Source organism: Prinia subflava, chromosome 7, assembly GCF_021018805.1.
Source record: "Prinia subflava isolate CZ2003 ecotype Zambia chromosome 7, Cam_Psub_1.2, whole genome shotgun sequence".
NCBI lineage: Eukaryota > Metazoa > Chordata > Aves > Passeriformes > Cisticolidae > Prinia > Prinia subflava.
In genome coordinates this window covers 16,642,588-16,670,485 of record NC_086253.1, presented here as the reverse complement: position 1 = coordinate 16,670,485, position 27,898 = coordinate 16,642,588, and the positions used below count along the sequence as shown (strand labels likewise).

Below are 27,898 nucleotides of genomic sequence, written 5' to 3'. Positions count from 1 at the left end.
CGTGGTGTTGATGGTGAAAGTGCCTCTCTCCTTGCTGATCTTTCTAATGAGCTGGGTGCTTATTTTACTGTGCACTTACATCAGCTTAATACTAAGGGCCTGAGTGGCTTTGCAAGACTGAAAAAAAACCCTAAAAGTTTTAATGAGCTTTGAAAATGAATTCTTCCTGGTGCCCAAACAATACATGATATGACTGAGAGAAAAGTCAATTTGACATAATTCTACTCATGTATGAACTTAGGGAATATTGCATTTGAGCACATTTATAATTAGCTTTGTAACAAAGCTGATAAACTGATTTTATAAATTTGTTTGGCTGTTTTTTGGAAAGGTGTTTTCAGATTTTTTTTTCTTTGTGGACTTGGTTGGGTTTTTTCATTGGTTTAAAAAAAATCTCAAGTTTATGACTGATTTCCATTACAAAGTACATGCTACAAGCCTTGAATAAGATAGCTGCAACTGAGCCATTCTTTTGAAATGTCTTAATCATGTCTAACTCCAGTGCTTCCCAGTAGCATGGAAACACAAAGGGTTTTTTCTTAAATGTTAAAATGAGTCCTGTTCACACCTGAGGAAGACTTCTTTTGTAGAAGAACAAGAAAATAATTCTTATGAAGCAATAATTCTGTGATTTTCTTTGGAACTTCTGACAAAAATCAGTACTGTAATTTTACCTATCCTTTTGTGAAAAATTAATGGTAATTTTTAAAGTATGATTTCAAACCTCAATTATCAATATTTTTTACTGCTTTCAGACAAGGAATATGTAGAAAAGGAAATATTAAAAATGAGCACTTTTTTTTTGCTTCTAAAGTAATATAATGCATTAAAATAGGAATTTACCTCTTAGTATGAAAAGGCTCTCTGCTAGCATGTAAAAAGGCAGATTACCAAATGAAATAGAGGTATTGAAATAATATTACTGTTCTGAGTTTTCAGAATATATTCTGTTTGTCAGGAAAACCATCAGAAAACTGCAGTTTGCTAGCCTGCAGTGCATTGGTATATATGTAAAAAATTTTGAACACTAAAAGTAAATTATGTAGAAAAAAAAGTAAATTTATGTAGAAAAAACCTTAAACTAAGAATGAAGTTTGGTAGTTTGTGACTGATTCCAGCTCTCAAAACCTATAGTCTCTTGTGCAAAGTCCTCTCAGTCCATATTTTAAATTATATACAGTTATTGGGAATATGCAGTTGTTCAAAATCAGTTGCAGATCAGTATCTGTAACCTGCAAAATATTGAGTTATTTCCCTGTGCTTAGACATAACGTAGCTCTGTGTCTTCAGGATATATAATTAAATAAAATAGAAACTTGAGTTTGTATGTGAAACTTGGCTTGAAAGCCTGGAAGTTACTTTGTAAGTCTAGCAAGTGTTACTGGAGCAAGGAAAAGTCAGTGTGTAGTATTCAGAATAAGGAAAAATGTGGTAAAGGCCAAGCAAAAAGAGAGAAGCAAACTTACAGCACTGAGGAATTGCTTTACTTCTTTAAGGCATTATTGTCCGTAGGCAGTTAGGGCACTTTAGGTGGAAATTTTTCTGTTGACTTTCCATGCCATGGTATGACTTCTGCTGGTGGCCTTCTGACTACTCAAAGACTTTATTTTCATGTTCTTTCTTCCACACAGTGTCTTTGCCACATTTGTCCATATGTATTCTGCCTTTTTGTTGTTGCTGTTGTAGTGCAGACATGCCAATGGATTGCTGGTACAACATAAGCAGTTTGTGTTCATTGTTTGGCTGTATTAATTTGGCATCCTTCATGAATAGAGCTTTCTCCTAAAGAAATGCAGTATTAAAGGTTCCATGTTTGCAGCGGTCATATCTCATTATTTAAACATGTTTAGCATGCCTTCCTGTTAAAAACAAAAGAGAACTACTTCAGTATAGATGAGGTAATTACTGTCTCTCACTTGAGAGTGGCTCTGCAGGTAAACCCGCCTTTTGAAACAACTCCCTTATTAGCAACAAGCATATTTGATCATCGTTGGCATAGGTTTTGTTTGCCCTTAGTTAGGAAAAGGTTGCTGCTTAGAAAAGCAAAGGGCAGTTTGACCAAAACCTCTAATCTGATTTTATTGTAGGTCAGTACCTTTGTCATGTTGTTCTGCTGCAGAGCTCCAGCCTTGCATTTCAGATGGAAGCAGCCCTTTCTATGAACAGTACGAGCCCTCTGTGAACATGTATCATTTATCATTTCATTGGAGCAGCTGAGGATGCTCTAAAAATAGATGTGTAAATGATGGACAGTTCATGATTTGTTGGCATGGAATCAAGATGTGACAGAAGGGATGAAACGAACCAGTTGCATCCTCACTGCTGAGGTTACCATGGAAGCTTTAACTCTTTACACACCCTCCATCTCTTGCTCACATAACTTGTGCAGTACACTTTAATTGTTATGGATGAAGCGTATTTCATAGAGTAAAATCTAACTGCCCACATTAACTGAAGCTGTCAGACATGATTTAGGGACCTATGTGTATATTCCATAAATTCTCATGGGACAATAGAGGTACCTCTGCCAAGGTCTTGAGGCAAAAAATGATAGACATGCAAATTTGAAATGTAAATAAATGCTCATGTGTGTAAATGTAAATATATTTACATGGTGAGACTATAGGGAAAAGATCCTCATTGATGAAACAAAAAGGGAAAAAATAAAGACAGGTATAAAAATGAAACCTCTTACCTAAATCTCTTCAACCCATTTCTTTGTGGACTGCAAGCATCTCATTTCTTACCCACCCTACAGTTCAGCCAGTCTACATAGTATCCTCATCTCTCTAAACTTTTCTTCCTTTTCTGTCATGTCAATATATTTTATTCTTTGTGCTATGTACAATAGTTAATTTAAAAGCCTCCTTGTTTAATGCGGGCATCCCAAAGCTTCCTGCAGAAACCACTTTTCAGTTTCTTCCACATACAAACATTGAACTCTATCTTTTCATCTTCACAAACAGTGTGGGAAGAAAATAATGGCTTTAAGACTTAAAATATTGTGCTTTCCCAATTGTTGATACCCTGAGTGGATGTAGTGATTCTTCTTCATTCTTCTTCTTCCCATTTTCTGACAAGTAACAGAGAAGTCTGACAGGAGCTGTGGTGAGCCAGCCCTATTTTATTTTGTTAATCTCAGATTAAAAAAAAAAAAAAAAAAAAAAAAACACACAAAAAAAAAAAAACAAAAAAAAAAAAAACCAAACATATCACCAGGTAGATAAATAGAAGTATTTAGAGTGTCTTGTTTCTGAGACAAATAGTTTTCCTTATTTTCTCAGTATTTAAATGCCAAAAGAATATTCATTTTCTCTTTATTTTTGTTGACTGGAACCCAAATAAGAGAGGTAAAACTTTTGGTCCAATTCCCTTTGACTTTTCTGATAGTACAAAGATAAATCCATTACAGTGTCTCTCTCTGCCTTGGAATTTTCTTCTGCCATAATCCAACATTTTGTTTTCTCACACAGTTACTAAAGGTTTTCGAATAAAACTGGGATAGGAAGAGCAAATCTACCTCATTTTTCTTTAGCTTCAGTCTCAGAAATACACATTCCACTTTGATTTCAACCTAATAAACAATTATGCATTCTGTTTTGCATGGTTTAAATATATAGTGGTTATATCTGTTCCTCATGGCGAGCAGTGCCATAATTGTAATTGAAGTATGACAACCAGATCTAGGTAGAATGGTCTTGTCTTTCTCTGAGTTGAATGTGTTGTTATGAATTAAGGGGTCTGTCTTTACCTGAAAACAATTTCAGAAATCTGGGATTTTTTTTTTTTTTTTTAGCTCCCAGAGTTTACAGAGTACCATGGATAATCTGAAAGTTTTACCACGTATATACAGCAATCTCTTGGAATCTCCTAAACATCAGGCAGTTACTGTAAAGATATAGTTCCATACAAGCTGACATCTGAATATATGGGTGCCAGACATACTCAGGTGAGGTTTTTTGGCAGCTGGTGCTCACTAGACCCCTGCCATATGACTGTGATGTCAGCAGCTCTGTGCAGACTCTGAGGGGTTCTCCATACAGACAGCAGGGCATGTCCCAGCACACTGCTCTCACTGTATGTGTGGTCATGGGTTAGTTGGAGGGAATGTCATAACTCAGGAGTTTTCCACTCTCTGCATATATTTTATGGGTGTGTATTGGGCATTTCCTAGAAGTGTTCCAATCCTGTGTGGGATTCAAATCAAAACCCATCATAGCTATAAGCCACACACATGCTCTCAAACTTTTATCAACCTGTTATTTCTACGTGCTTCCAAGCTTTCCTTTCTCCCATTTAACATTTGAAGAGAAATATGAAATGAGGATTTGGATTATGGTGTTACACCAAGTGAAAAATTGTCTAGAAATATCTGCTCCTTATTCCTAGAATATAAAAAACTAAAGTTTGTCAACTCCAATGATTTTTCTAGCCCAACTAACACAGTGCTAAATGAAGAAAAATGGTTGATACCAATCAGGGAGTGAGTTCAGCTCCTTTGTTCTGGGTATGCCTTCCACTTGTTCCTCACATTTCTTAGATCAAGATTTGATACTACTTTGGGAAAAGACTGGAACTAAGGTACTGCTAAGCTAAGTTCTAGCATTCCTGATTGCTTTTAGCTGCAGGATTGCCAGTAGCCTCTATGTAGCATAGATAGAATTCTGCCATTTCATCCAGAACATTTTGCACTTTAGATGTCAAAGCGTTTGTGATTTTCAACTATTTATTAAGCCATTATAGTTGAGACTTCTTATGAAGAAACTCTTTACCTTTAAGATGAAAATTTCAAGGAATTTTGGAGACTCTTTAATCTTGACTCCATAGTTAGATGTTACTTTATAAAGTAAAAGTCTGCTTCTCCCTGTTCCAAATAATTTTTTTCACAGCCGGAGCTGTACTCTGCTTTTACTTTTTCAATCTTTCACAGCAACATAGCCTACTTAAAGCAATTACAGAAATTGCAACAACAAAATTAGAGTGTTGTAGGTACTTTAAGTTTTATTATAGCAGACAGACTGAATACCAGGATAGGCAACAGGATGTACAGATTATACTTTTGGCTCTTTAACTATGCTATGAAAAGCAGCTCTCTATCTCTTGGTTTGTTTCCTTTTCTAAATGCCAGCAACAAATATTGTTGCAAAACACTTTTGACAAATACTTTGAGCTTTTGGGGAAGACATCAAATTCTGTGTGCTATTGGTTGGGAGAAACCCATATATACAGAAATGAAGCACTTCCCAGAATACACTAATACATTGGTGAAGTTGAATTGGTAGTAGAAACTGGATTTTTCTTTGCATAGAATCTGACTCATAGACAAGAATATTTACAGAGTAAAGTGCTACTTTTCAATGTTCCTCTCAAGGTAACCTGCCAGATCTCATTATCTGCTTCAATAAACCACAGTAACAATGAGGCCTATTGCTTTTCACAGTGCTATTATTGCTGTTATCCCAATCACATGAGGTGAGATTAACTACATTCACAGGATTTTGAAAAGGATGCAACAGGATTTACAAATAAGGTATTTTTCTTAAATTGAAAATAAAGGTGCAAGAAAAGGAACATAATTGAAAAGCTGTGACTCATTTCTCTAAAAAAACCTGAGGTGCATGCCTATTCATGTACCTTCTATTTTTAAAAAGGTAATGACAGTCTAAGGCTCTCCATCAGTCTGTGTTAAAGCAGGCAGAAATATTGAGCTGAATTTTGTTGTGCATGGCACATCAAACAGCACAGCCTGAAGAAGGCACTGGGTTTCAATAGAAGTTGTTTTTTGAGGAGGCCAGGGGCATGGAGGGGTGCAATGTTTGTGATTTTTTTTTTTTTTAACTGAATCATACTTTGGTAAGATAAACTTTTAATTTGACTAGTTATCCAGAAAACAAGGTATCTGTTCTCAGAATGACTAAAAGCTTTTCCTTTAAAGCAAGTTCCTTGCTTAGGTGTTTCTGCAGAAAAAGTTATGGCAAGCAGACTTTCCACTGAGGTCTGTGCTGCCCCATGCAGATTCTAGCAGCTGGGAATCCTCTCTCTCCCCTCATGGCACAAGATGTGAGCTAGACTGCTACCTGTCCCCTGTGTAAGTTAAGACATAAATTATTAACTAGTTAGTAAGTAGAGACAACTCAATACCCAGCAGTTCCCAACCAGTTGCACAGGAGTTTGTAGCAGTTGAAACAAGACTAAGCAGCTCCCCATGTTCAGGCTCCGGCGATACAAGAGCTCCACAGAGAAAGTTCCATGTTGCCATATACTCTCCAAAAGCACAGCCAACAGGCTGCAAGGCCATGACACAACTGGAGAGAAAAAACACAGAATACTTCATTCTGTCTTTACCCTTTCATTTTCAGTTACTAGAATCAAATGTAAATCTTGAGGCTAAAATTGTAAGCATTAACTTGGGGAAAAAAAAAAAAAAAAGGTCTTGCTTTCCTGTGTCCAGCTGACCCTGGTCACCTTTCTAATGATGTTACACTTATTTTAAAGACTAAATACAAGTGTGCTAGCATGCTGTTTAGTACTCCAGTACTAAATATATGCCATGTAGCATTTTAAGCTGGTAACATTTTACGCCCATTTTGTACTTTTGTAAGAGACTGTATATTACAAATCAATAGCAAATTAAGTCCAGTACCTTTGGGACCACTGACTTATGTAGGTCTTATTGCTCACTGATTGTGTTACAGATCGTGTGGGGGTTTTGCTTTTTTGATTGTTTGGTTGGTTTTAGCTGAGTTCCTTCAATTAGGAGAAGAGAGACATTATCTCACAGATTATTCCTCTCATCTCTGTGATATCTCATGCTGTCTCATTCTTTCACCTACTCCAAAGGGGACTGTGTCTACACTAAGGCAGAATCAAAAGTGTGTCCAGATGAGTCTTAGCCCAATTTATTAGGACATTTTCTTATTTTCAAACAAGACACAGCCAAACCTCAGCCAAACCATTTTATTTTCTACAAACAGATGCACTGGAAATCCATCTGTCTTGTTGGATCCTGTAACAGATGCTATCCTGCTTTCCAGTGTCATTGAATTCTGCTCATAGATGACCCATGCTTCATTTGTACTTGATTTTCATTTAATTTAGCCTGAACCTTGTAATAAAGCTCTCTAGTGTTCAGTAAATTACACAGAATTGAAAGCCAGCCACGCGAACTGTTAACATGCAATGAGACACTTATTTAGGGCTCATCTCTGCCAAAGTACCAACACACTCAAGAACAGAATAATTTATATCTTGAATATTTGGCAGCAGCTCTCTCTGTACAAAGCAGGTTTATCTGCTGGGATAAAGAATTTCTCCAAAAGAGTTCATCAGGTAAGAAATATGTATTTCTGATTAAAATTCCATGAAATTGATCTTATATTAAACATTTATTACAGAATAAGTTGACTCTGCAGCCAAAACTGGCATATTAATGCTAAATTTGTTTCATGCAGCAAGCAGTGGCTTGTCTTGAGTTATCAATATAAATTTATACTTATTAAAAAATATAATTGTTTTAGCAAGTCAGGAACTCTGTGGCTACATCTAATTTCATTTGTCTTTCAGTTAGTGCAGTGCTTGAAAAAAAAAATACCATTGTGCAGACAATTTTGGTAATTGCAAGGTTTCTGGCAGGACTTTCTTTCCCAGTCCAATGGACAAACAGACTGTGAGTCTCCAGACACTGCTTTTTTTCTTTTTTTTCAGTGGATATGACCGTAGTGTGCATTCATATGGGTCTGGGATGTATGCTGACTTCCATTAAACACTGTACATCTCGGGTGATTTTTCTGGCTGAAACTCATCACCCTGAATTTGACGGGTCAAATGACTTTATAGAAAAAGTGGTATTCAATGGTTTCCCAATTAAATAGAAATCATATGCCCATCAGATTTTTCAGTTCAATCATATTTCACTTAAATATAATGCTTAGATGTTTTGTTTTATTTTATTAACATTCATCATTTAGGATATCATACCCCTGAGATGATATTTTGAATGTATGTAAGAACACAGTCAGTGCCTAGGGAAGCTCTTTACTGAAATGAAGAAAGTACATTATAAAAGTGAAAAATGAAAGTACGCAAAGCAGTATAAACGCAAAGCAGTCAATAGTCAGTGTTAACGAAAGTTAAGTTTCCCTCTACTGTGGAATAATTTAGAATTTATTCTGGATGGTTCTGAAACTCTATATTTTTATGTTAGGAAAATGTGTTTCCCAAGCCCTTTATGTTTTCCATTTTTGAAAAGCTATTTTAAGAATAGCAAGAACATTGTAAATATTCAGTTTTCTATTAATATATATATATATATAAATGTACCAGAGCATCATAAATAGGATAATATGAAAATATGAAAATTAAGTGACTGCTTCAAAGAATTCTTGTAGCTTCAGTTAAAATTTTTTACCCCAGTTCTGCTTCTGTGAGGAACTGATTTACAGAGATGTATGAATAGACAAGAATTAAGTTGGATCAAATAGAAGAAGTGTTGGGGTTGAGTTCAACTCCTAGAGAGTGATAAAGTATTAGAGTTTAGGGGTGTGTGCTCTAATTTATTTTTTTTTTAATTTAAAAAACCCCTTTTTAAAGGGACTGGACAAGATGTATTTCTGAGATCTCTTAAAAATTTACAACTAGGTCTCCATTCCCTGAAAAAAAAACTTTGAAATTTTTTTTAGTTGATGCTTCCCTCAGAACATTTTTTTGCTAGCTATATTTTAAGTCTTCTATATCAAAGGCAAATATAGGAGGGGTTGTTATTGCTGTCTTGTATACACTGAGGTCTACAGTCTCTCTAAGTGAGAAGAAACCAACTAACAGAGAACCCAGAAGGGAAAAGCCTCTGCCTGCACTGCCTTGGCCCTACAGCAAGAACACAGGAGCCAAGCTGTGTGGCCAGAGAGCTCTGCCTAAGCCAACACCAAGCACCCAGCCAGGTAAAAGCTCGTGGCAGAGGGGCAAGAGCTGTCTGCCTGAGCAGACTTTAGAGCACCTACGGTACCACTCCCTTGACCAGAGTCATAAAGAGGCAATAACAATTTTAAGCACAGATAGCAGTGGCATTTTGGGTCACCTATGATACTTCCCTGTCTGCAGAACATCTTTAATTGTAGGCTTATCTCAAAAGTTTTCATGCTTTGGTAATTATTGGGTTGTAATATGACAAAAGTTTTGTTCCTTTACTGTCCATTTCATTTATTTTTTAATGACAAGTTGCGAAATGCCTAATAGTGATGACTTTTGAAAGTCACTAATATTAAGCAGCTATTAAGTACACTAATTAACCTCTCATTGAGGAGAAGGATCAGCATTACTCTGACATCACAAACTTAATATTGCTAGAAGGGGCACAAACGTTTAGCTCATACTCCAAGACTCCACAGACTTTTGTACCTATGTTTCATGGCTTTGCAGTTATAGGGACTAAAACATAGTTTTAAAAGTAGTTCTGGGTTCTTTCTGAATATTTAATCAAACACTACTTTGGTATTTTCCCTCCATTTATCAGACAAGTTACTTCCTTATGTTACAGAGGTTGGCAGGTGGATTAAATCTGTTATTAAGCAAAAACATACAACCTGGGCTTTCTTGTTAGAAGTGTTTTGTCCTGTGCTTTCTAGTCTTAACTGGCATGTTGTAAGACCACCTAGGAAGGATAAAATCTCAAAGGATACATGGATCTGTGAAAAAAAACTGTGCTGGAAACTCAGTTTTTCCAGTAGTGAAAACCACCATATTATGTGTCCCTATGTAGAAATGACAGAACTCTTAAAATAGGTCATGGTGGGAAGGCACAGCAAAGATGTTTGCTAGGGTGTCACAGGTCCTGTGCTGAGGATGACACATGGAACTCCAGTGGAGCACAGGCAGTAGAACAGAATCCAGTACTGAATGGGTAGAGCATCACGTGCATTTCATACCCCAGTGTGTTATTCACTGAGGAGTAAATGTATGATCCTCTATTTCATAAATCCAAAGAGAATGCTTTGTTTTACTGTACCAGTATTTCTGATCCACCCGTAGTTTGGCAATATAGAAGATTACACAGATATTTAATTTTCACAATGAGATGTGAGATGGGAAGAGGTGGTTTAAATGGATACATGGTGACATGGATACAGATCACTCATTTGATACACAACTGGATTTTCAAAATACTGTGGTCGACTGCAAGGTAGTCTCTAATGTAGTAACAGTTCAGAATAGAACTGAGAAAACCAGAAAAACTGGGAAAATTTCTCCTTGTAATCTGATGTTCATGTTTCAAATTATTAGTGCTGGAGACAAAGGACAGCAGTGAGAACTTTGTTCAAAAGAGAAAGCTGTGGAATTACACACACTGTTAGTGACTGGAAATGGCAGCAGGAAATAGTGCAAGGATACAAAAAAAAGCCAGAGAACATCAAGAAAAATTATACTTAAATGAAAAGTTCTGCAAGCAATGAGATGAAAATACTGCCCCAAAACTAGAGACCTGAAACTCTGCCAGCAATTAAATACAGTAAGTACACAGACCATGTCAGGTAGATTTCAAAACAGGCATCAAAAAGTCATGTCTTTAGGTTTGTAACATTTCTAGAGGTAAAATTATGGGATAAATCCTGAGCCTAGTTCTATTCCTGGGAGGTGGAATACACTTAGTTGGATACTGTGGGGATCCACTTTCCCTGAGGAAGTCGTGTAGCCTGCATTGTGGAGCAGGTGGATACTGGGAAACAGAAACAAACTCATCTTGCCATCTTTCCATAGTCTGCCTTCCTCATATGCAGCAAGACTGAAAAGAAGTTGTGGACTCTGCCTCCAGCCATCAGTGTTGCTGCTCTGCATTTCTGTGGAAAAGTTCTCTACTGACAAGCACCTCTGCTCCTAAGGGTTTCCTTTGCCAGACCCTGCAGTTTGCTTTGAATACAGAGCTCAGGTTTTCTCTTCTGATGCAAAACACTGCAAAGAAGTCAAAGGGATAGTTCTCAGAGGGAAGAAAAACAACCTGAAGCTACAAAGGAGAAGCATACAGATAATGCAAAGGGAATATAAGACATATATGTCTATTACCCTCAGCCACTACCATGTTGTATGTATATATTTAATTTCACAGTTCTCTTGTTCTCTGATAGGTCTATATTCATGGGTGAATCTAATTTACATTCTAAAATTAATTTCTGTGTTGCAATCTTAGGATGCCATTTCAATTTTGTCTGGTTCCCAGCTTGAGCAAAAGAAAGTGTTTCAGAATTTCTTTTCCTTCTTCCATACTGCTCTTCCTTTACTACTGTTTAGTTTTAGACTTTAGTGGTTTCGCAGGTGATCTCAAAATATTGGTCTTGAAGTCTTTAAATGGTTTTATTTTTACTCTATCTAGCACAATTTTAGCATAAGTACTTTTCCAGACGGAGAACAGATAGAGTCTACTTGCTTCAATTACATTTTTAAATCTTCCATGTGAAGGGAAGCAATCAATTTTGTTTGTTTGTTTTACTCTGCAGAATATTTTAATCACCTGATAGCCTGTGGAAATTAATCTTTTCTCTGTCGTGTAAATTGATATTCAGCTGCATGAAGGATTTTTACTGGGCCATCATGCACCTCATGCATCCTCTGATGCCTGTCCTTAAGGTGCCCAACCTTGCTATTTGAGTAAGCCCTTTTATGTTTTCAACAGATGAGAAGGAAATGTGGGCTCTTCTACTCAGTGGGGATTGGCCATCTATCAAATAACCAATGAGGTATTCAGAGAAAGCAAAAGAAAAAAACCCTAACTGTAGTGAAGCTTTGCAGGTGTCCTACTTATTTTTTGTTTTGACAAATGAGGTGCATCACATGTCATATTTCATACTGGTTTACATTTCTGAACTCCCTGGAACATTTCAAGCTCTCTTCATGATACATTGCTAGTGAATATAAAAACAAAGGAAGTGTTACCTGGCCTTTTATAGAAATTCTTGTAAGAGATTAAAATGAAAGAGCAAAAATCTCTTGATGCATTTAAAAATTAATACGTAAACAAGTTTCAGTTCTTATTTGTTTCTTGTGTCTCCACTGGGTCTGTCTTTGCTCCAGAAATTTTCACACCATTTTGGAAAGTTACCAGCTCACACATAAACACATTCACCTTACAGACTGAAGTGGAGAACCCTTAAATCAAGACCTAATCTTTCTAGTGCAGCAAATATGAATTTAAATAAAAGTAGCTCCTAAACAGCACAGAGGAATAAAGAAATGAGGACTAAAGAGCCAATAGAGTTATGAATCAGTAATAATACATATTTTTATATGCAAATGACCACTTTATAAAGAAAAATATTCCCTGGAAACCAAGTAGTGCAATAATGAAGTGGTGATACAGGCATTCATATTGCATAAAGACGGGCAAGAAAGAAACAATTCAAATAACAAGAAGAATTCCCTGCCTGTTAATTTAAGAATATTTCTGCTGAGTTTAGGAATATTGAATGTCTCTAAGTGCTGGTGCACAGAAATCTTCTGTTCATTTAATTAAAAAATGTCAGTGCTTTATGTCTTTCTGGATTGTTGCACTAATGTTCTTCAAATGTGTGCTGTACAGACCACACATGCAACTGGTGTAGTTTGGAGTGTCTGCTGAGAGTGCTCAGGCAGGTGTGTGTTTCTGTATAGCTGTTCATAAAAAGGCCATCCATCTATCCTGATCGTATGGCTTAAAACAATAATTAATAGTCATGGGCCATCAGTAAGGTAAAGAATACTACTACATATATGGTTGGTATAGTTATTTTTAAGGGGTTTTTTGACCATGAGAAAAACGGTGCAATCCCCATGATTCTTCAGGCACCCTAATGCACCCTTCATCAGTCTCTGTAATAAGATGACTTAACATCACCCTCCTGCCAAACCAAAACTGCTAGCAAAATTAAGACTGAACCTAAAATAAGCTTTGCTTAGGCACATTGATTTCTCTGTATCAGATTTATATATGGTAGAAATCTGCAGGGAAGAAATTTAAAGACTGTCAGATTGTTAGGAAGAAACTTATTGGGCTCCTTCATAGTGCTCCAAGTAGGTAATAGGGCAGAATGGGAAACTGAGCGTATCTGTCAGCTTGCCTTATTTATTTAATATATGTTGGTTGGCTTTGTAGAACCAGTCTGAAGAACAAACAAAAAAAAGAGAACTTGTCACTCTTTTGTTCTGTCATTTGTCTTAATAAAATCTTCTGGGCAAATTAGGATCTTGCTCTTTGGACTAACAGCACTCTAGGGTTTAAGTTAGGTTGAAGGGTTCTATGGACATAGTCTTCAGATTTCCCTAGCTTGTTGCTTCTGTCTTGTTTTGTGGTTCTCTGGGTTTTTTAAAGCAGAACTATGAAAAATGCTGTCTTTCTCCAAACTCTCAAGTTGTTTTCCATGGGCATATGAGCTAGGCTTTCCTGGGACTTTTGCTGTTGATTGGCATAAGTCTCTTGTCTGCAGTGAGCTGCTAATGAACCAACAAGGGATTAGGAGGAAAAGTCTGGAGAACATCCACATGCTGCATCAGCTGAACTGGAGCAACTCTTCTGTCAGTTTTTTTCTTTTGAGGCTACAGAGAAATTTCCTAATCATATTTGTGATAAAGTCAACTTAATACAATGTTCACAGCTGAAGTCTGTGGAAAGCCTGACAGTTTTTCAATAATCTGTAGCAGAAGAGGTAGCAGACCACAGAATGTATTTCTAATTATCAATGTTATTCCTATTATTTAAGATGTGTCTTCTCCCTTTGCTATCTGGATGAAAATTTTACCACACTCTTTATGAATTTCTCACCCTCTGTCCATAGCTGTGGCTGCAAAAATGTGAGCATCCACATACAGTTATAATAATATTTCAGAATATTAAGGGGAGGTATTAAAGCCAGCAACATTTCTTAGGAATAAAGTCTAATTTATGAATAAGTAAGACTAAAATGATTGCTTGGTTAACAGCTCAATTATTGATTGACAGCTCAATATTCTCTAAAAGTCAACAGTGACTAGGTATGGCAGTAGAGTGTAAGCACTGGCCTTGAAGGTGACAGCAGATATTTTGCATGTGATGAAGTGGATCCCTTAGAAATGCTGGAGAAGGCTGAAATAGTTGGAGTGGTAAGCAAGAAAGATGAATTTTGTGGCAGTATCCTGAGTGGATAAAGAGGAGCAAGACAGCACTTGACAAAGGCAGAAAGGTCACAATAGCTGAGGAGAAAACCCATGAAGTGTGCATTAAAGATTTAGTTGCTGGACAGGGAAGAAACACTGATTCTTGGAGCTGTTGCTCTGAAGGCATTAAATATACACCAGATTTTTAAATAGAAAGGGAGAAATGAGTAAGAGGTGATACCCAGGTTAAAAATCTGCAGGACTGACATGCCTAGGAATCTTTCAATGAAACTACTTGTGGCAGGAGTGTTAACTCACACGCTTACACCTTGGCAGAATAACACAATCTCTGAAATGTGCTGGGGGTGTGGGTCATGTATACCAACAGGCAGGATGAACCGTGGTGAAATGAGCTGCTGGAGGCCTGCTGCCACCTGTGGTGTCCCACAGCTGTGTGTGGCACTGAGCCCCTTGTGGCCCTGTGTTATTCACAGAAATCAAGTACCATAAAGCACCACTGCTTGACAAGCTGTGACTATCTCAAAAATCAAAATCAAGCTGCCCAAATTAATTCTTCATTGTGGAAGATGAATAAGAGTTTTACAAATGACAATTGGTAACTCTCCTGTAATTCTATGTGAATTTGGAAGTCTAGGAATTTTTCTAGTTTGGAAAATGATCAGTATGTTCTCTCAAGTGCAGACACTTGAAAAATCATTACGTTTCTTAGGAGAATATTCCTTGCTAATAGAGAAGTAGCACAAACAAATCACAAGAAACAGCTGAGCTGCAGCTCTGGAATTACAACAGCCAAATATTTTTCATCTTCAGTTTCCACAGAGGGCTTTAAAATACAGCCCTCTGTATATGTCTGACATTTTTAAGGCATTGAAAATCTTTGAAGTTTTTTTTTTCTTTTTAATGAGGTTTAAGGACCTGTAGGGAAGATGGAATTATCAGAATGGTATGTGATGAGAAAATTTCTTTCTTCTAATGACATTGTTCATGATCAGTTAGTGTTATAGTTTCCAGAAATACACTACCAGATTCAGGGAGCTATAGTTTTACTGCATGGAAAAGGATAAATTTGAAACATAATTCCATTTTAAGGGCTCCAGAATGCTCATATAATATTCAGAAGATTGTAAAGAGTAAATGATATATTGACAGATTTTGTGCTGCTTCTGACATTTATAGCAACCCGAAACTGGAGTGATGTTATGATATTATCCAGATCTTTAGGTATACTTTTCAGCTGGAGTTACATCTCAGTTGCCATGTAAGGGCTTTTCTGTCAGTCTTTGAAAAGCCTGTTTATGTGCATAATTTTTTCCTATTTCAATCAGTTCTGTAGAAGCAGGGGATTGATGTATTGCCGTCTAACTATGCACCCAGTGTGAAGAGACAGAACTTCTGCTACATGACTACATCATGCCCTGCCCTGCTCACACCATGGGAGACAATTTGCATGAGCTAGAACCTCCATGGAGTTATTGCTGCCTGCTGCCATGGGTCTGGGCTGCTGGGTTAGGGGCAGATCAGGAACTGTGGCTTCCTGTGTGCGACAGGAAGCTCGTGACATCTTTTGACATGACATAAGCATCACCAAGACTCAACTGGGGCAGCTCCTTGTGTTGTGACAGCTGCAAAACATTGGACACAGTTCAGGATGTAAACTTAGATAAAAGTTGTGAAAAGGTAGAAATAAGGCACTGTGATGTTAGACTGCTGTGATCTTTTTTTACCTGTGTTTAATCTGGGAAAAACAATGGAAGTCATACTGGATTAATGCCTGCAGGTAAAGTTGCAAAGTGTTGGAGTGACTCCTAACATTTAGAGTGGCTGAATGCATCATAGCATTTTGTCACTTTTTTCAGATTCATTAAATAATGACTAAGAAAAAGTGTTAAATTAAAAGAGACAAGTTTGTATCTTTTTTCTGGTTTCCTCAGTGATTTGATGAGCTGGAAGATTTATTAGGTTTTATTTATTTAATTTTTAAAAAGAATGTCTTAGTTCATTCTCTTAATTTATATTGCAAGTAGTAAATTTAAGAGTGAGAAAAAGGGAGACTACAGTGTAGTAACAGCTAGCTGATAGATAATAAAGTATTTGAATTTATGATACATCAAGATTTTCTGGCCTCTTTTCTTCTTTTGCAAGAAAGAGTGGGTTTTCCCCTTTTAAGATTAAAAAACTATGAACTTCATTTAAATATCTACATGGAATACATATTTTAATGATATTATTGACCGTTGGAATATTTATTCAAAGGTGTTCTTATTAAAAATAGGTAAAAATACGCCTATTCATTTTTGTAATGGGTTGGAAGGACATCACTTATAAAGTAATCATTAGATTGCTCTGGCTTTACATCATAATTTTTACTGTTAAAAGAAAGCATTATTTAAGTTTTTCCTGGTCCAAATCAAGAAATTGTACCTTCTATTAGAAGTTTTGTTCTCAAACTTTATATATGGCATGGAATTCCCACTGGTATTATTCTATTTCATGTTTCTCTCAGAGTGTATTCACTTCTTCACCCAGCTCTGCCAATTAACTGTATCCTTACCTTTCCCCCACTAATGAGAGCCTTTCCCAAATGTGGTATTGCACATGTGCAGTGCCCATTGCTTTATCCAAAGGCATCAAGTTTAGCTCTGATCACTAATGTTTTAAACAAAATCCAATGGATTTTGATTTCTGCAGGCCAGATTCCCATAAACTGTTTTGAGGGGTGGTGAGGAATGTCAGAGGGTAGTGATTGTCCCCCTGGAAGCCATGATGAACATCTGGGAGCGGCTTACCAGCATCCAAATAAAAATAAGAGTGTAAGAAAATGAGATGTATGAGTGTAAGAGAATGAAGCGTAAGTGCTTTACTGGGACTCCATCTGTAGACTAACTCATCACTTTTCAGTCTAAATGGATTGGGTCTTATTTTAACATTAACATTTCATGTTACATAGCATTAAGTAATAGCAGTTGAGATTAATGGTATCAAGGATCTAAGTCATAGTAAAGTGAATGGAGTCATTGTGTTGTGGTTTATTGCTCCATCTCAAGATGAGAAGTGACCATTTAGGTATGTTCCTAGCTGAAAATATAACCAGCAACTTCAATTTAATATATTTACTCACACAGTCAAATATAATGCTGCAAAATGCTTTGATGGAAAGGAGACAGCATTTATATTACTTTAAGACTGAAACCTTTAATTTGCAGTTACCAGTAAGAAAAACAAGCCTTCATGCTCTTGTGTATAAAGCACCTATATAGCATGTAATTTATGATTTAATATCTTTCCTCCCATTCCTATTTCCTGTATTTCTACTTGTACACTTTTTAAAAACTTAATTCTGCAATATATGGAGGCTTCTGTAGTTAGGTGAGAGAAAAAAACAGGATGCCAATACTTTCAATTGTTAGCTTCATTCTTCCTGTCATGTTTTGATAGAACTGCATAGGGAAATGAAGACCACTTTTTTTCTGGTCTTTATGGAGAGCAAAAAATAAAACAACACCCCACATCACTGTTTTTGGCAAGGTACTTGGAGAGAGAAATCATGTCAAGCAGTTTGTAACCCTACCTCATTGAGCCAGGTCCATTTTTAAGCAGGAAAGGTGGAGATCAGAGATAGCTCTGTTATGTGTTCCTACAGGAGAAATATTATAAGGTTTTCTGAAAACCTTTCTCAAAAGCAATGACTTAATGAGGGAAGGTGCATTAAACTGTATGTTAGATTACCAACAGTTGTATCTAAAAGGAGGAAATAAAAAGGAATTATCATAGCTGGTTCACAGCACTTGAGAAACACAAGTTTAGTCATAGCTTTCTTTCAAAACCCCTGCCTTCCCTGAAGATTATCATTCTTACTGTGCTTTGGCATCTACCTGTACAACTGTAGCCATCATGCTAATTCTTCATTCCTTCTGTATGTGTCTGCTGTGTCTTGGAAGAAGAGTCACAGTTAGCCATAGGTTCAGTACACCTCCACCTCTGGGCAATACTCTGCAGTTTGCTGGTCCCTGAGGAGGCAGATCCCTGACACGTTTGTCTCGTCACTGCCAGCCACGGGGTTCCAGTCTGCGGGGCAATGGCAGCTGCCAGCTTTGCAGCATGGCCACCACAAGCTCTGCTTTCCACTTTTTTACTTTCAGCCCCAAGTGGAACTGTCACAAAAGTACCTTTTAAAAAGTCTTTTTAAAAGTGTTTACGTTTTTAAAATTTCAGCAGACCAATATTACTGAAAGCTATTGATTAAAAGCAGTGTGTCCTTTCAGGTGTGTCCTTTGGGTATGTTGCACATACCCAAACACAACTTGTGTCCACCTTTTGGGTAAAGGCATACAGCATTGACTGTTATGTTCCTGATGCTGATAAATTGATCGATGTTATGTTCCTGATGCTGATAAATTAGTCTATTTTAATTCCACATTGAAGGAAAGCTGGACCTACTTTCCTTACAGCCTTGCTAAAATGGCTTAGAGGGAGAAGACATTTAGCCTTGTTTGGAACAAAGATTGAATGAGGGAGAAAAAAAACAACATAAGGAGAAAGTTTGCACAAAATAAAAGCAAAGATTCCCAAGGAAAAACTGCCTGTAGAACTGAAATGAATTCAATATTTAGGATAGAGTGTTGAAACATAGATATTTTGACAGAAGAAAAGTTTAAGCAGCTTCAGGGAGCCCAATCCTGAGTAAAAATACAAACTAGTGACATATGAACATTGCGCTGTAAGACTTTATCCATCCACTGTACAAAAAAAGGTACCTATAGTCTATCTGTTAGTGCCATTACTCTCAGTTCATTCCACTGTTTTCAGTAATGACAACACCCATTATAATGCAAGTATACCTGGGGGACTTAGAAGTTGCTGCCAGTTCTCACATAACACAATGAATTTTTTTTTAATCTTATCTAAGGAAAGAAAGAAAACTGAGCCCTTGGCAGTAATTGATTTCAGCCATGAGGGGGACAGTGCTCTACCAGGCAGGATTAAATTTGTTGCAATTGTTCTCCCGCTTTTTTTTTTTTTTTTTTTTTTTTTTTTTTTTTTTTTTTTTTTTTTTTTCTGCAATAGAGGTGTTGTTTTTCCATTGTAAATTTCTTCTTAGATGCTAAATTTTTAAGGGATTTAAAGAGTAAATGCTTAACCATGAATACACTGGATGTGACAATGCCAGTAGTGCAGACTGTTGCAGATAGGCCAGTGGCTGTTAGTGGTATGAGATGGCAGTCCAGTCCCGTGGTCAGTATTCCTGTATTTCACTGTTAATGTTTTCCATGGAAACTACTTTGTATAGAAATTATTAGTAAAATAGTGAAAAACAATAAATGAAAATGACCTTGCTTCTGCTTTATCTTGCCCCGTCCCTGGAAGTGTTCACAGCTGGGTTGGATGTGGCTTTGAACAATCTGGTCTGGTGGTAGGTGTTCCCTTGCCTGTGGTGAGGGGATTTGAACTAGATGATCTTTAAGGTCCCTTCCATGGTTCAGACTATGATTCTTTATCTGCCTTTTCAATTTTTGTTTTCCAAATCAGCCCACAGAATAAGCCTTAAAGAATCTGAGACAATTATGGTTTTTTGTTTGTTTGTTTTAATTTGGTTGTGTTTTTGCTATAATTACAACTACCCCCAACAAACCAACAGAAAAAGGATTCCTAGCTTGCTGTTACCTGTACAGTGCTGTCTTTTACTTGCTACATGCAACAGGTGGAATGCCATCGTAGAGGCAGCTGTGTTACCCGGAGGAGCTACCGGAGAGCCTGGGGAGTGCCCCACGGCCACCTCCTCGGCCTGGAGCCAGCCACAGCTGGGTGCGGTGCGGGGCCCGTGTCCGGCTGCCTGTCCCGCACCTGCCCGGGACAGCGGTGTCACCCCGAGCCGCGCTGCAGCGCCGGGGCAGCCCGGCGGGGCTGTCCCCGTGTCCGGCGGGGCTGTCCCCGTGTCCGGCAGGGGCTGTCCCCGTGTCCGGCAGGGGCTGTCCCCGTGTCCGGCGGGGCTGTCCCCGTGTCCGGCGGGGCTGTCCCCTGTCCGGCAGGGCTGTTCCCGTGTCTGGTAGGGCTATCCCTGTGTCCGGCGGGCCTGTCTCTGTATCCGGCAGGGCTGCCCCCGTGTCAGGCGGGGCTGCCCCCGTGTCAGGCGGGGCTGTCTCCGTGTCCGGGCTCTGTCCCCCTGTCCGGCGGGGCTGCCCCCGTGTCCGGGCTCTGTCCCCGTGTCCGGCGGGGCTGTCCCCGTGTCCGGGCTTTGTCCCCCTGTCCGGCGGGGCTGTCCCCGTGTCCGGGCTCTGTCCGTGTGTCCGGCGCTCCCCGCGTTGCCCCGGTAACGGCTCCGCGCCCGCCGCTGGCTCCGCCGCCAGCCCGGAGCGGCTCCCGCCGCCGGACCGAGGCCCTTTCCCGGCTGATGCCGGGGTGTGTCCCGCCGGCCGGCCCCGCTGCCCGCATGGCAGCGCCGAACCGGGCAGCGCCGGCAGGCCGGAGCCGATCCGCCCGCCTCTGCTGGGGAAGCCAGGATGTGCTCTGTGCCGCTCCCCTCCCACTCGCCCCCTTCCCTCGCAGGAGCCTTCCGCGCCTAGTTCAATGGCTTTGCAAAGAAAGCCAGGCAGAAGAGCACTTCCCTCAGTCAGTGGCGGTGGCCAGACCATGACCTAACTCACCATGAACTTGGAAGGGCTTGAAATGATAGCGGTGTTGATCGTGATTGTGCTTTTTGTAAAAGTGTTGGAACAGTTTGGGCTGATTGAAGCGGGTTTAGAAGGTAAGGGAGTGCTTTTCAGTGGCTCGTCGTTTTTCTGTTCTGGTTATTCTCTCGCAGCGAGGCAGGGGCACCTGTAAGCTCCTGTAGGGCACTGCTCGAGTCACCCCGAGAGAGATGTGCACATCAGTGGCTGTCTGTTGTGGGTGTTGGTTGTGGTGGTTTAATTTTGCAGGAAAAATAAACTGGTATCCAGAGAACTGCCAGTATAAACTTAGGTGTTATGGTCTGAATCTCTTATGCCTGTTTTAAATCTGTGCACTTAAAGTAGTGGAGGATAAAAGCAGATTTTATAATGATTACAGGCTATCATACTGCCTTCAAACTGTCTTGTAATTAAAATTGTAATGTATTCACATTAACATCATCTCTTTTAGAGTTGTTATAAGATCAAGATATATCTTTTATACTATTTAAAACCTGTTGAATATTTAATTTACTGTTGACATTTTAAACTGTGCTTGAGGAAGAACTACAATACTCAGATTCAAACTAACCAACTTGAACATTCACTAAGGGCAATCAAGTGCAAATTTTATTGCTTGATGCTTTGTTTTTCTGAGACAGATCCCCTCCTCTATTAGCAATATTGTTTCTTTATAAAGCAGTAAAAATTAAAAACAAGAACATTATTTTAAATGCTCTTCTTAAGTGTGGAATAGTGGAATATTGATTATTTTTACCTTATTTCTGAGAGAGCTGTTATTCTTACCATATGAAGAGTTAGACTAAAAAAAACCACTGCTTCCAGCATGGTCGATAATGTAATGACAATCACTGCATCCCAGTGTTTTATTAGATTACAGTCTGAAGTGGTCTGTTTCTCAAATATTGAAGGAATATTGTATTCTCAAATCTTCTTGTAAGCTGGCATTTGAATACAGTATACATAGTTACACCTGTGAAAAGGAAAACTTTGTTGACTAACTATGGTTTCATGTGCTAACCGTAATTATGGTTAAGCAAAATTTTCTATGTAAACATCCGAAGTAGTCCTGTTTATGTAACCTTTTCAAGAAATGCAGTCTTCCTTTCAAGTGATTTTAAATAAGGAAGTTACTCCACTGATACTCTGTGTTGCTGTCTTGTGTGGACTTGCTAGAATCTTGCTACAGAATCTCAAAGCCAGAGATCAAGTGCATTTTAATAAGAATTTTATGTTTGTGTTGGAGTACAGTATATCAAGTTTAAATGACAACAGAGAGATTCCCTTAAATGTTTTGAACTTCTGATTCTTTTTGTGCTGTGTTTAGTTTTAAATAGAAATATCAATTAACATGATGAGTGTTATTATAAAAGTTATTTCCAGCATAGAGACTGCAAAGATTGAAAAAAAAAAAATCTGTGTTTACATTTTAGGTTGTTTAGCATATTTGAGTGTGCTCTGTTGAGTCTGATTGCCACATCTGTTCGGGTTCCCTGGTAAAATACATCCTTTTATTGTTGTCTGTACTTGTTGCTATGGTTGGAGAAGCTGATGATGGAAAGACAATTCGAAATGTAGTGAAGATGTCTGTAAGTGGTTGTATTATTTCTGTAAGAAATAAGTTTCTTGTGGAGCTGCCTGTTTTGCCTGCCTCACTGGCCAAAAGTCTGGCAGTCTGTGGGTGCACATAGTCCTAAAGTTTCTTCTTACCTAGTGCAGGACAGGTTTCCAGCATGCCAGCTAGAGGAAACCACAGAAAGACATATATACCCCATTCCTCTGTGATATTCTACTACATAATGACATAAAAGGCATGTTACATGAGAATCAAGTAACAGTATAAATAATGATGTGTGTTAATGGGCCTTAGCTGAATTTCATAGACTGAAGAATTGGTTTTCCTTTTAGTTCAGGAGCAGAGTAGATTTCTTCCTCATTTTTTCCTTAAATTTTAATTTAAAGATCTGAACTGATTACAATAGGAAAAAAAAAGCTTTTTCCACTTTTACTAGAGAATTGAAAAAATTGTCAATATGTTAATAAGTATCAAGGCTATTCTTCCACTCTTGAATGAAAAGTACATTGTTAAATTGTGAAAATGTTAGAGAAGTTTTTAAGTAGAATCTTTAAAAAAAGGAAATGTGCTTTTCTGGAAATAAGTGATGAAGTTGGTCTTAGCTTTCTGAAAATGTTGGGTTTTATAAGGACATTTGTAGTTTCCTGAGTTTGGGTAGGTTATAGTCCTTCTGTCTTTTTCACAGAGGTTAATATGCCCCAACAAAACCTTTCTATTTCTTTCACATAATTTAATAGCTTACAGTATATAAAACACATCCTATATCTACCTGGAGATCAGAGTCAGTAATCTCTAACACAGTGCACAATGCAGGATGCTAAAACTCCTCCTGAAGCTTTGGTAGAGGCTGAGGTTTCAGAACCCTATTGTGTCCCTCTCAAGGTAAAAAAACCCCTGAAGATAACTTATCTTACACTGGATTGTCATGATTCTGAACTTCGTGAAACACCACATTAATCTGGAAGAATCAGGTGCAATGATGTAAATCAAGAGCACTCTGTTCAATGTCATAACAGCTACCATAAGTGCAAGAAATATTCTGCTTCCTTCAGACTCTTCAATGCAAATTATGTGCATGATAATAATAGTATGCAATTATTTTCATTCTTTTTGGAAACAATGAACTATTTCAGAGTAAACATCTATATACTTGCTTATACTTATCCTGCACTCACTCAGATAACAGTGTGCTTTCTGTGGTTTTGTCCAATTGCCTTCAACTGCTGAGTGATTCTGTTGTTGTAAGAAAGTATTTTCAAATAGATGTTTTTAATATTGTATGACAGCTCTGCAAGTGATAAGTAGCAGAATAGATTTATACACTTTAGTAGATTGTGGGTTTCAGACACTGTATCTCTCAGTTAAATATTATTTTATGATGTATTGCACTCACTTAGACTGCAGCATGCTTTCTGTGGTTTTGCCCAGTTGCCTTTAACTGCTGAGTGGTTTTACTGTTGTTATAAAAGTATTTTCAAATAGATGTTTTTAGTATTGTATGACAGCTCCTAAAATGATCAGTAGCAGAATAGATTTATTCACTCTCATAGGTTGTGGATTGCACAGGCTTTGTCCCTATGTTAAATTTTTTAGTTTTCATAAATTAGGTTATGTCCTCCTTGTTAAACCTTACTGTTTTTTAAAACAGTAATTTATTAGGTGTAAAGAGTAATGCACTGATACCTAATCAGGAAACTTTGTTCCTCAGTATCAATTTAAAATTATTTCTTCTTGTAAGGCAAGTTTTTCCTAAAGTCATTCATAAGTAGAATGAGGTACAAGAACTAAGTAGCTATATGTACAAAAGGTTACCATCTTGAGATTATGCCATACTCAGGATATTGGTTTATAGGATTTCAGTTTAATTTTCAGTACTTTTATGAAAATACCATCTTTATATATTAGGATCATATGAACTCGAAGAAGACATGGAAGAGATTTTCTTTCTGAATATCTCCCTTAGATGTTCATTTTTCTTGTTAAAGTTTTGGAGACAGAGAGGTTGAAGCATCATGAGATCAGCCCATTACCAAGTTAAAATTGCTTTGTCCTAAAGTTTCTTGGGAAACCTGGATTGCTTTTCAAAAGCTAAATCACTTATTATTAAATAAACAGAAAAATAGACTCCTCTTCATCGAGGTATGTATTGAAACCTACACCATTAGGAATAAGGCTCAGAGGAGAAATCTGAATTATATGACTGATCAAAAATATTTAAATAGGACTATCTTATTTTTAGGAAATACAGCAATTAGAGATCTAGCAAAAAAAATGGCATGGAAGTAGCCAAATATATTACTATAAAATGTGAGTTCCATATCTCTGTTATTGATATCTATCTAAAATCCTAGTTTAGGAGTCCTGAGAGTTGCAACAGTAGGACTTTACAGCTAAAATTGTAATAATTGAGCTAAATTACTGAAACACTTGATTCCTCCAAAATGTCAAAGAAGCTTCTAATCTCATTGTAGTAATCTTGGCTATTGAATACTTTGCATTCATCAGCTGGAAGAAAGAGCAAAACCACAGACACATAGGCAGTTGCTTGTGATATTCACAACAGTTTTTGACAAGAACTGGGTATGATTGGAAAGGAAGTGGAAGTTACTTGTGTTTACTCTGAAACTAGCAGCCTCTGGAGCTGTTCCGCCATCCAGGCTATGATCTGCTGGGAATGTCAGCGTTTCCACAGTGATGTCCCTCCTCACAGTGTTGTTCATGGATGGAAAAGGAGTAGTACCTCAGAATCACAGAATGGTTGTGTTGGAAGGGGCCTCTGCAGATCATCTAGTCCAACCCCCTGCTAAAGAAGGTTCACATAGAGCAAGTTCCATAGGGTGACATCCAGGCAGGCTTTGACCACTTCCAGTGGAGGAGACTCCTTGAACTCTCTGAGCAGCCCTGTTGTTGTGCTCTGTCTGGCTTTTCCTCGATATTCATTTCAGAAGATTCATAATGACTAGCATTTCATCCATATTTAAATAGCGTTTAATAAACATAGAGGCGTTTATGCCATTTTTATTTTCTTGAATCTATCTGGATGTCAAAGACAGTTATGCACAGAATTGTGAAGTATGGAAGCAATCGTGGACTAGTATGTGTAATGATTAGGCAGAGCTGACAGTGGGCAAAAGACAAAAATGTGACAGAAATTTTAATATTATTAATTTCAGGCATCCTTTAGAAGTAATTTGTTCAATTATGTGTTCAAAAATTACAAGATAAAATGAATCAAAATAGCTGTTGAAACAACTCCTCATATGTGGATGAGTGAGCAGTAGATAGAAATCTTTAACACACAACTCCAGTGCATTTTTTCTTCATTAAGTATGTAGCTCAAACAGCACTAGCAAGTCATTTGTAGACAGCAGCATGTACTGTAGTTTACTTGGAATTGTGGGGATGTGAACATCTGACCAGGTTGTGCATCCTGCATGGCTGGTCAGCAGGCCACTACTGGGAAGAATGAGTAAGAGAAAAGCTCTTCCCATTTTTTATGCTAGAAGCTCGAACTTATGGATACAGTCTTAGAAAAACCAGAAATAATCAAGAAAAGCAGCTTGTCAGCAGTGAGAACTTGTAATAGGTGTCTTCCACAGTTAGATGCCTGCTTAAAGAAGTCTGTCATCTCTGAGTCATCTTCTGAAGGCTGGTCCATTGTTGCTGAAAAACCTGGTGTTCCCAGGTCTGTGTCTGCTGAGGACTGTCTTTTCTCAACACTTACTGTCACACTCAATAATGTGTGTCTAGTGCTTTACATCTACAGAGACCAAAGCAGATAAATACAGTAATTGAAAGGATGCCAGAGAGATGCATAAAGTCCTGCACTCTGAGTTATCAAAACAATGGGGTTTTTTTGCAAACTTAGTATTTTATAATTAACATTTTAAAAAAAGTATTAGTTTCCTATGCAAGTTTTAAATGCACCAATTCATTTGGTTTTTTCCCTTTTTTTCATATGTTCAGTCTTACTCTCACATTTAAGTAATATAGATACTATACCACAGAAGAAAAATTAGGTTTTTTTAAACTAAAGCTTCTGTCTTTATTGCAGGGTTGCAGTATTTTGGATATCTAATGCATCTTCCCACAAAATTCCCAATTTTTTATTATGTGTTTCTGGCTGATTTTACCTTTAGTTGCCTTCACTCAAAATATTTCTCAGCCTTAGAATGTCAGTCTTTTTGGCATACAAATAATTTTGCATCTTCTTACAGTTTAGAGAAGTTCTTGTGTTTTAGCCAGTGTTATTTTGTTTGTTATTTTTATAGGAGAATTCTTTCTTCAGTTATCTGACCTATTTTTCTGGTGATTAATTGTTTAGCACCTGGTAGAAAGTTCAGTCCAGCCAGACTGAATGCTGCCTACATCTAATGAGGCCGATGATTTTATCTGACACGACAACTCTGCTTTTCCTTTCTGCAGTCATTTTTCCCAGTGGTATCTCTAGAGGTATGTGGTTCTCCAGGTAAATTTTCTGTATTGGATCAATAGTCCAAAAAATATTCTTCTGTGAACAGACAAACTTTCAGTCATCCAAAGTCGACTACAAGAGTTTTTTTCTTGTATTTGTTGATGTGAGATAATGAAAGAAAAGCAGAGTAGATCTGATAAATATATGTTTATTAATTAGATATTTATTTGTCAGTAGTTATATCAGTTATTGTAGGGAATACTGTCTAATTTTGCACAGAAGAAATGTGATTATTAGTTTACCTCTCATTACTAAAACCAAAATCCAGTACGAAAAAAAAGCCCAAAAGATGGAATAGAAAATAAAAAGGGTGACAGAGAAGTGAGTTATTGAGAACATTAAGGACGACACCTTTATTGGACATAAGCATGATGATATTATGTCAGTAACACTCACCAGCTGCTGTAGGTACATCAGAACAGACTTTTGTACATCCACAATTTGATTTATTCTTTTGATACTAGAAAGTCATACTCAGCATGTTTTTTCTAATAGCATCTCTACAAAGTGATGGGGTGTCTCTAGATAACCAGAAAAGAGTTTCTGCTGGTGGAAAAAAGTAATCTATATACAGCCACTTCTTGTCTGTGTCTGAGGAACTTTCAGTAACACCAGAACCAAGATGCTGCCTGCATAACTTTCTCTGATGGTGACAGCCCATTCTTAACAGCTGCACCTAAAAAGAAGACAGAGATTTATCTTGTTTAGTGAACCTCATATTTCTGGAAAGCCAAAATTTCTGCAGATAATCCATAATATTCAAGTGCAGTTGCAGTGATTATTATACCCCTTGGAGAATAAGACTATGTTCTTCTCTGTAGAAGGATGTGGTTTGTCCTCTTGGAAACTAATCTATCACCCCAGTAAAGTCCTTCACTGTTTTTCCATTGGAAAGAACTTTTTTTTTTTTTTTCCATACTGAATCAAATTTTATTTAGCCTGAGGATATACATGTTAAATTTTGAAATTATATTAATATGCCATCTGAGTTACCTCCTTCGAAGTCTGAGATTTAAATTTATGTTTGCAAGACAGTGAGAGTACCTGTACCTTCAAATACCAAGTTTGCCA

The 27,898-nt window shown here is 37.6% G+C and overlaps 1 protein-coding gene across 6 annotated transcripts in view; it reads left to right on the top strand.

Annotated features, from left to right (window-relative positions):
* KCNIP4 (potassium voltage-gated channel interacting protein 4) overlaps positions 1-27,898 on the top strand; it is a 385,096-nt gene that overhangs the window by 192,881 nt on the left and 164,317 nt on the right. Inside the window, exon 1 of one of the 6 annotated variants that reach the window (XM_063401698.1) lies at positions 20,352-20,854. The exons of 4 other annotated variants lie outside the window; for them this stretch is intronic. In XM_063401698.1, coding sequence (XP_063257768.1) covers positions 20,755-20,854 — 100 coding nt within the window. In that variant the 5' untranslated portion in view covers positions 20,352-20,754. Of the gene's footprint in view, positions 1-20,351; positions 20,855-27,898 lie in introns of those variants that run through there. One more of the 6 variants, XM_063401701.1, reaches the window with a different exon arrangement.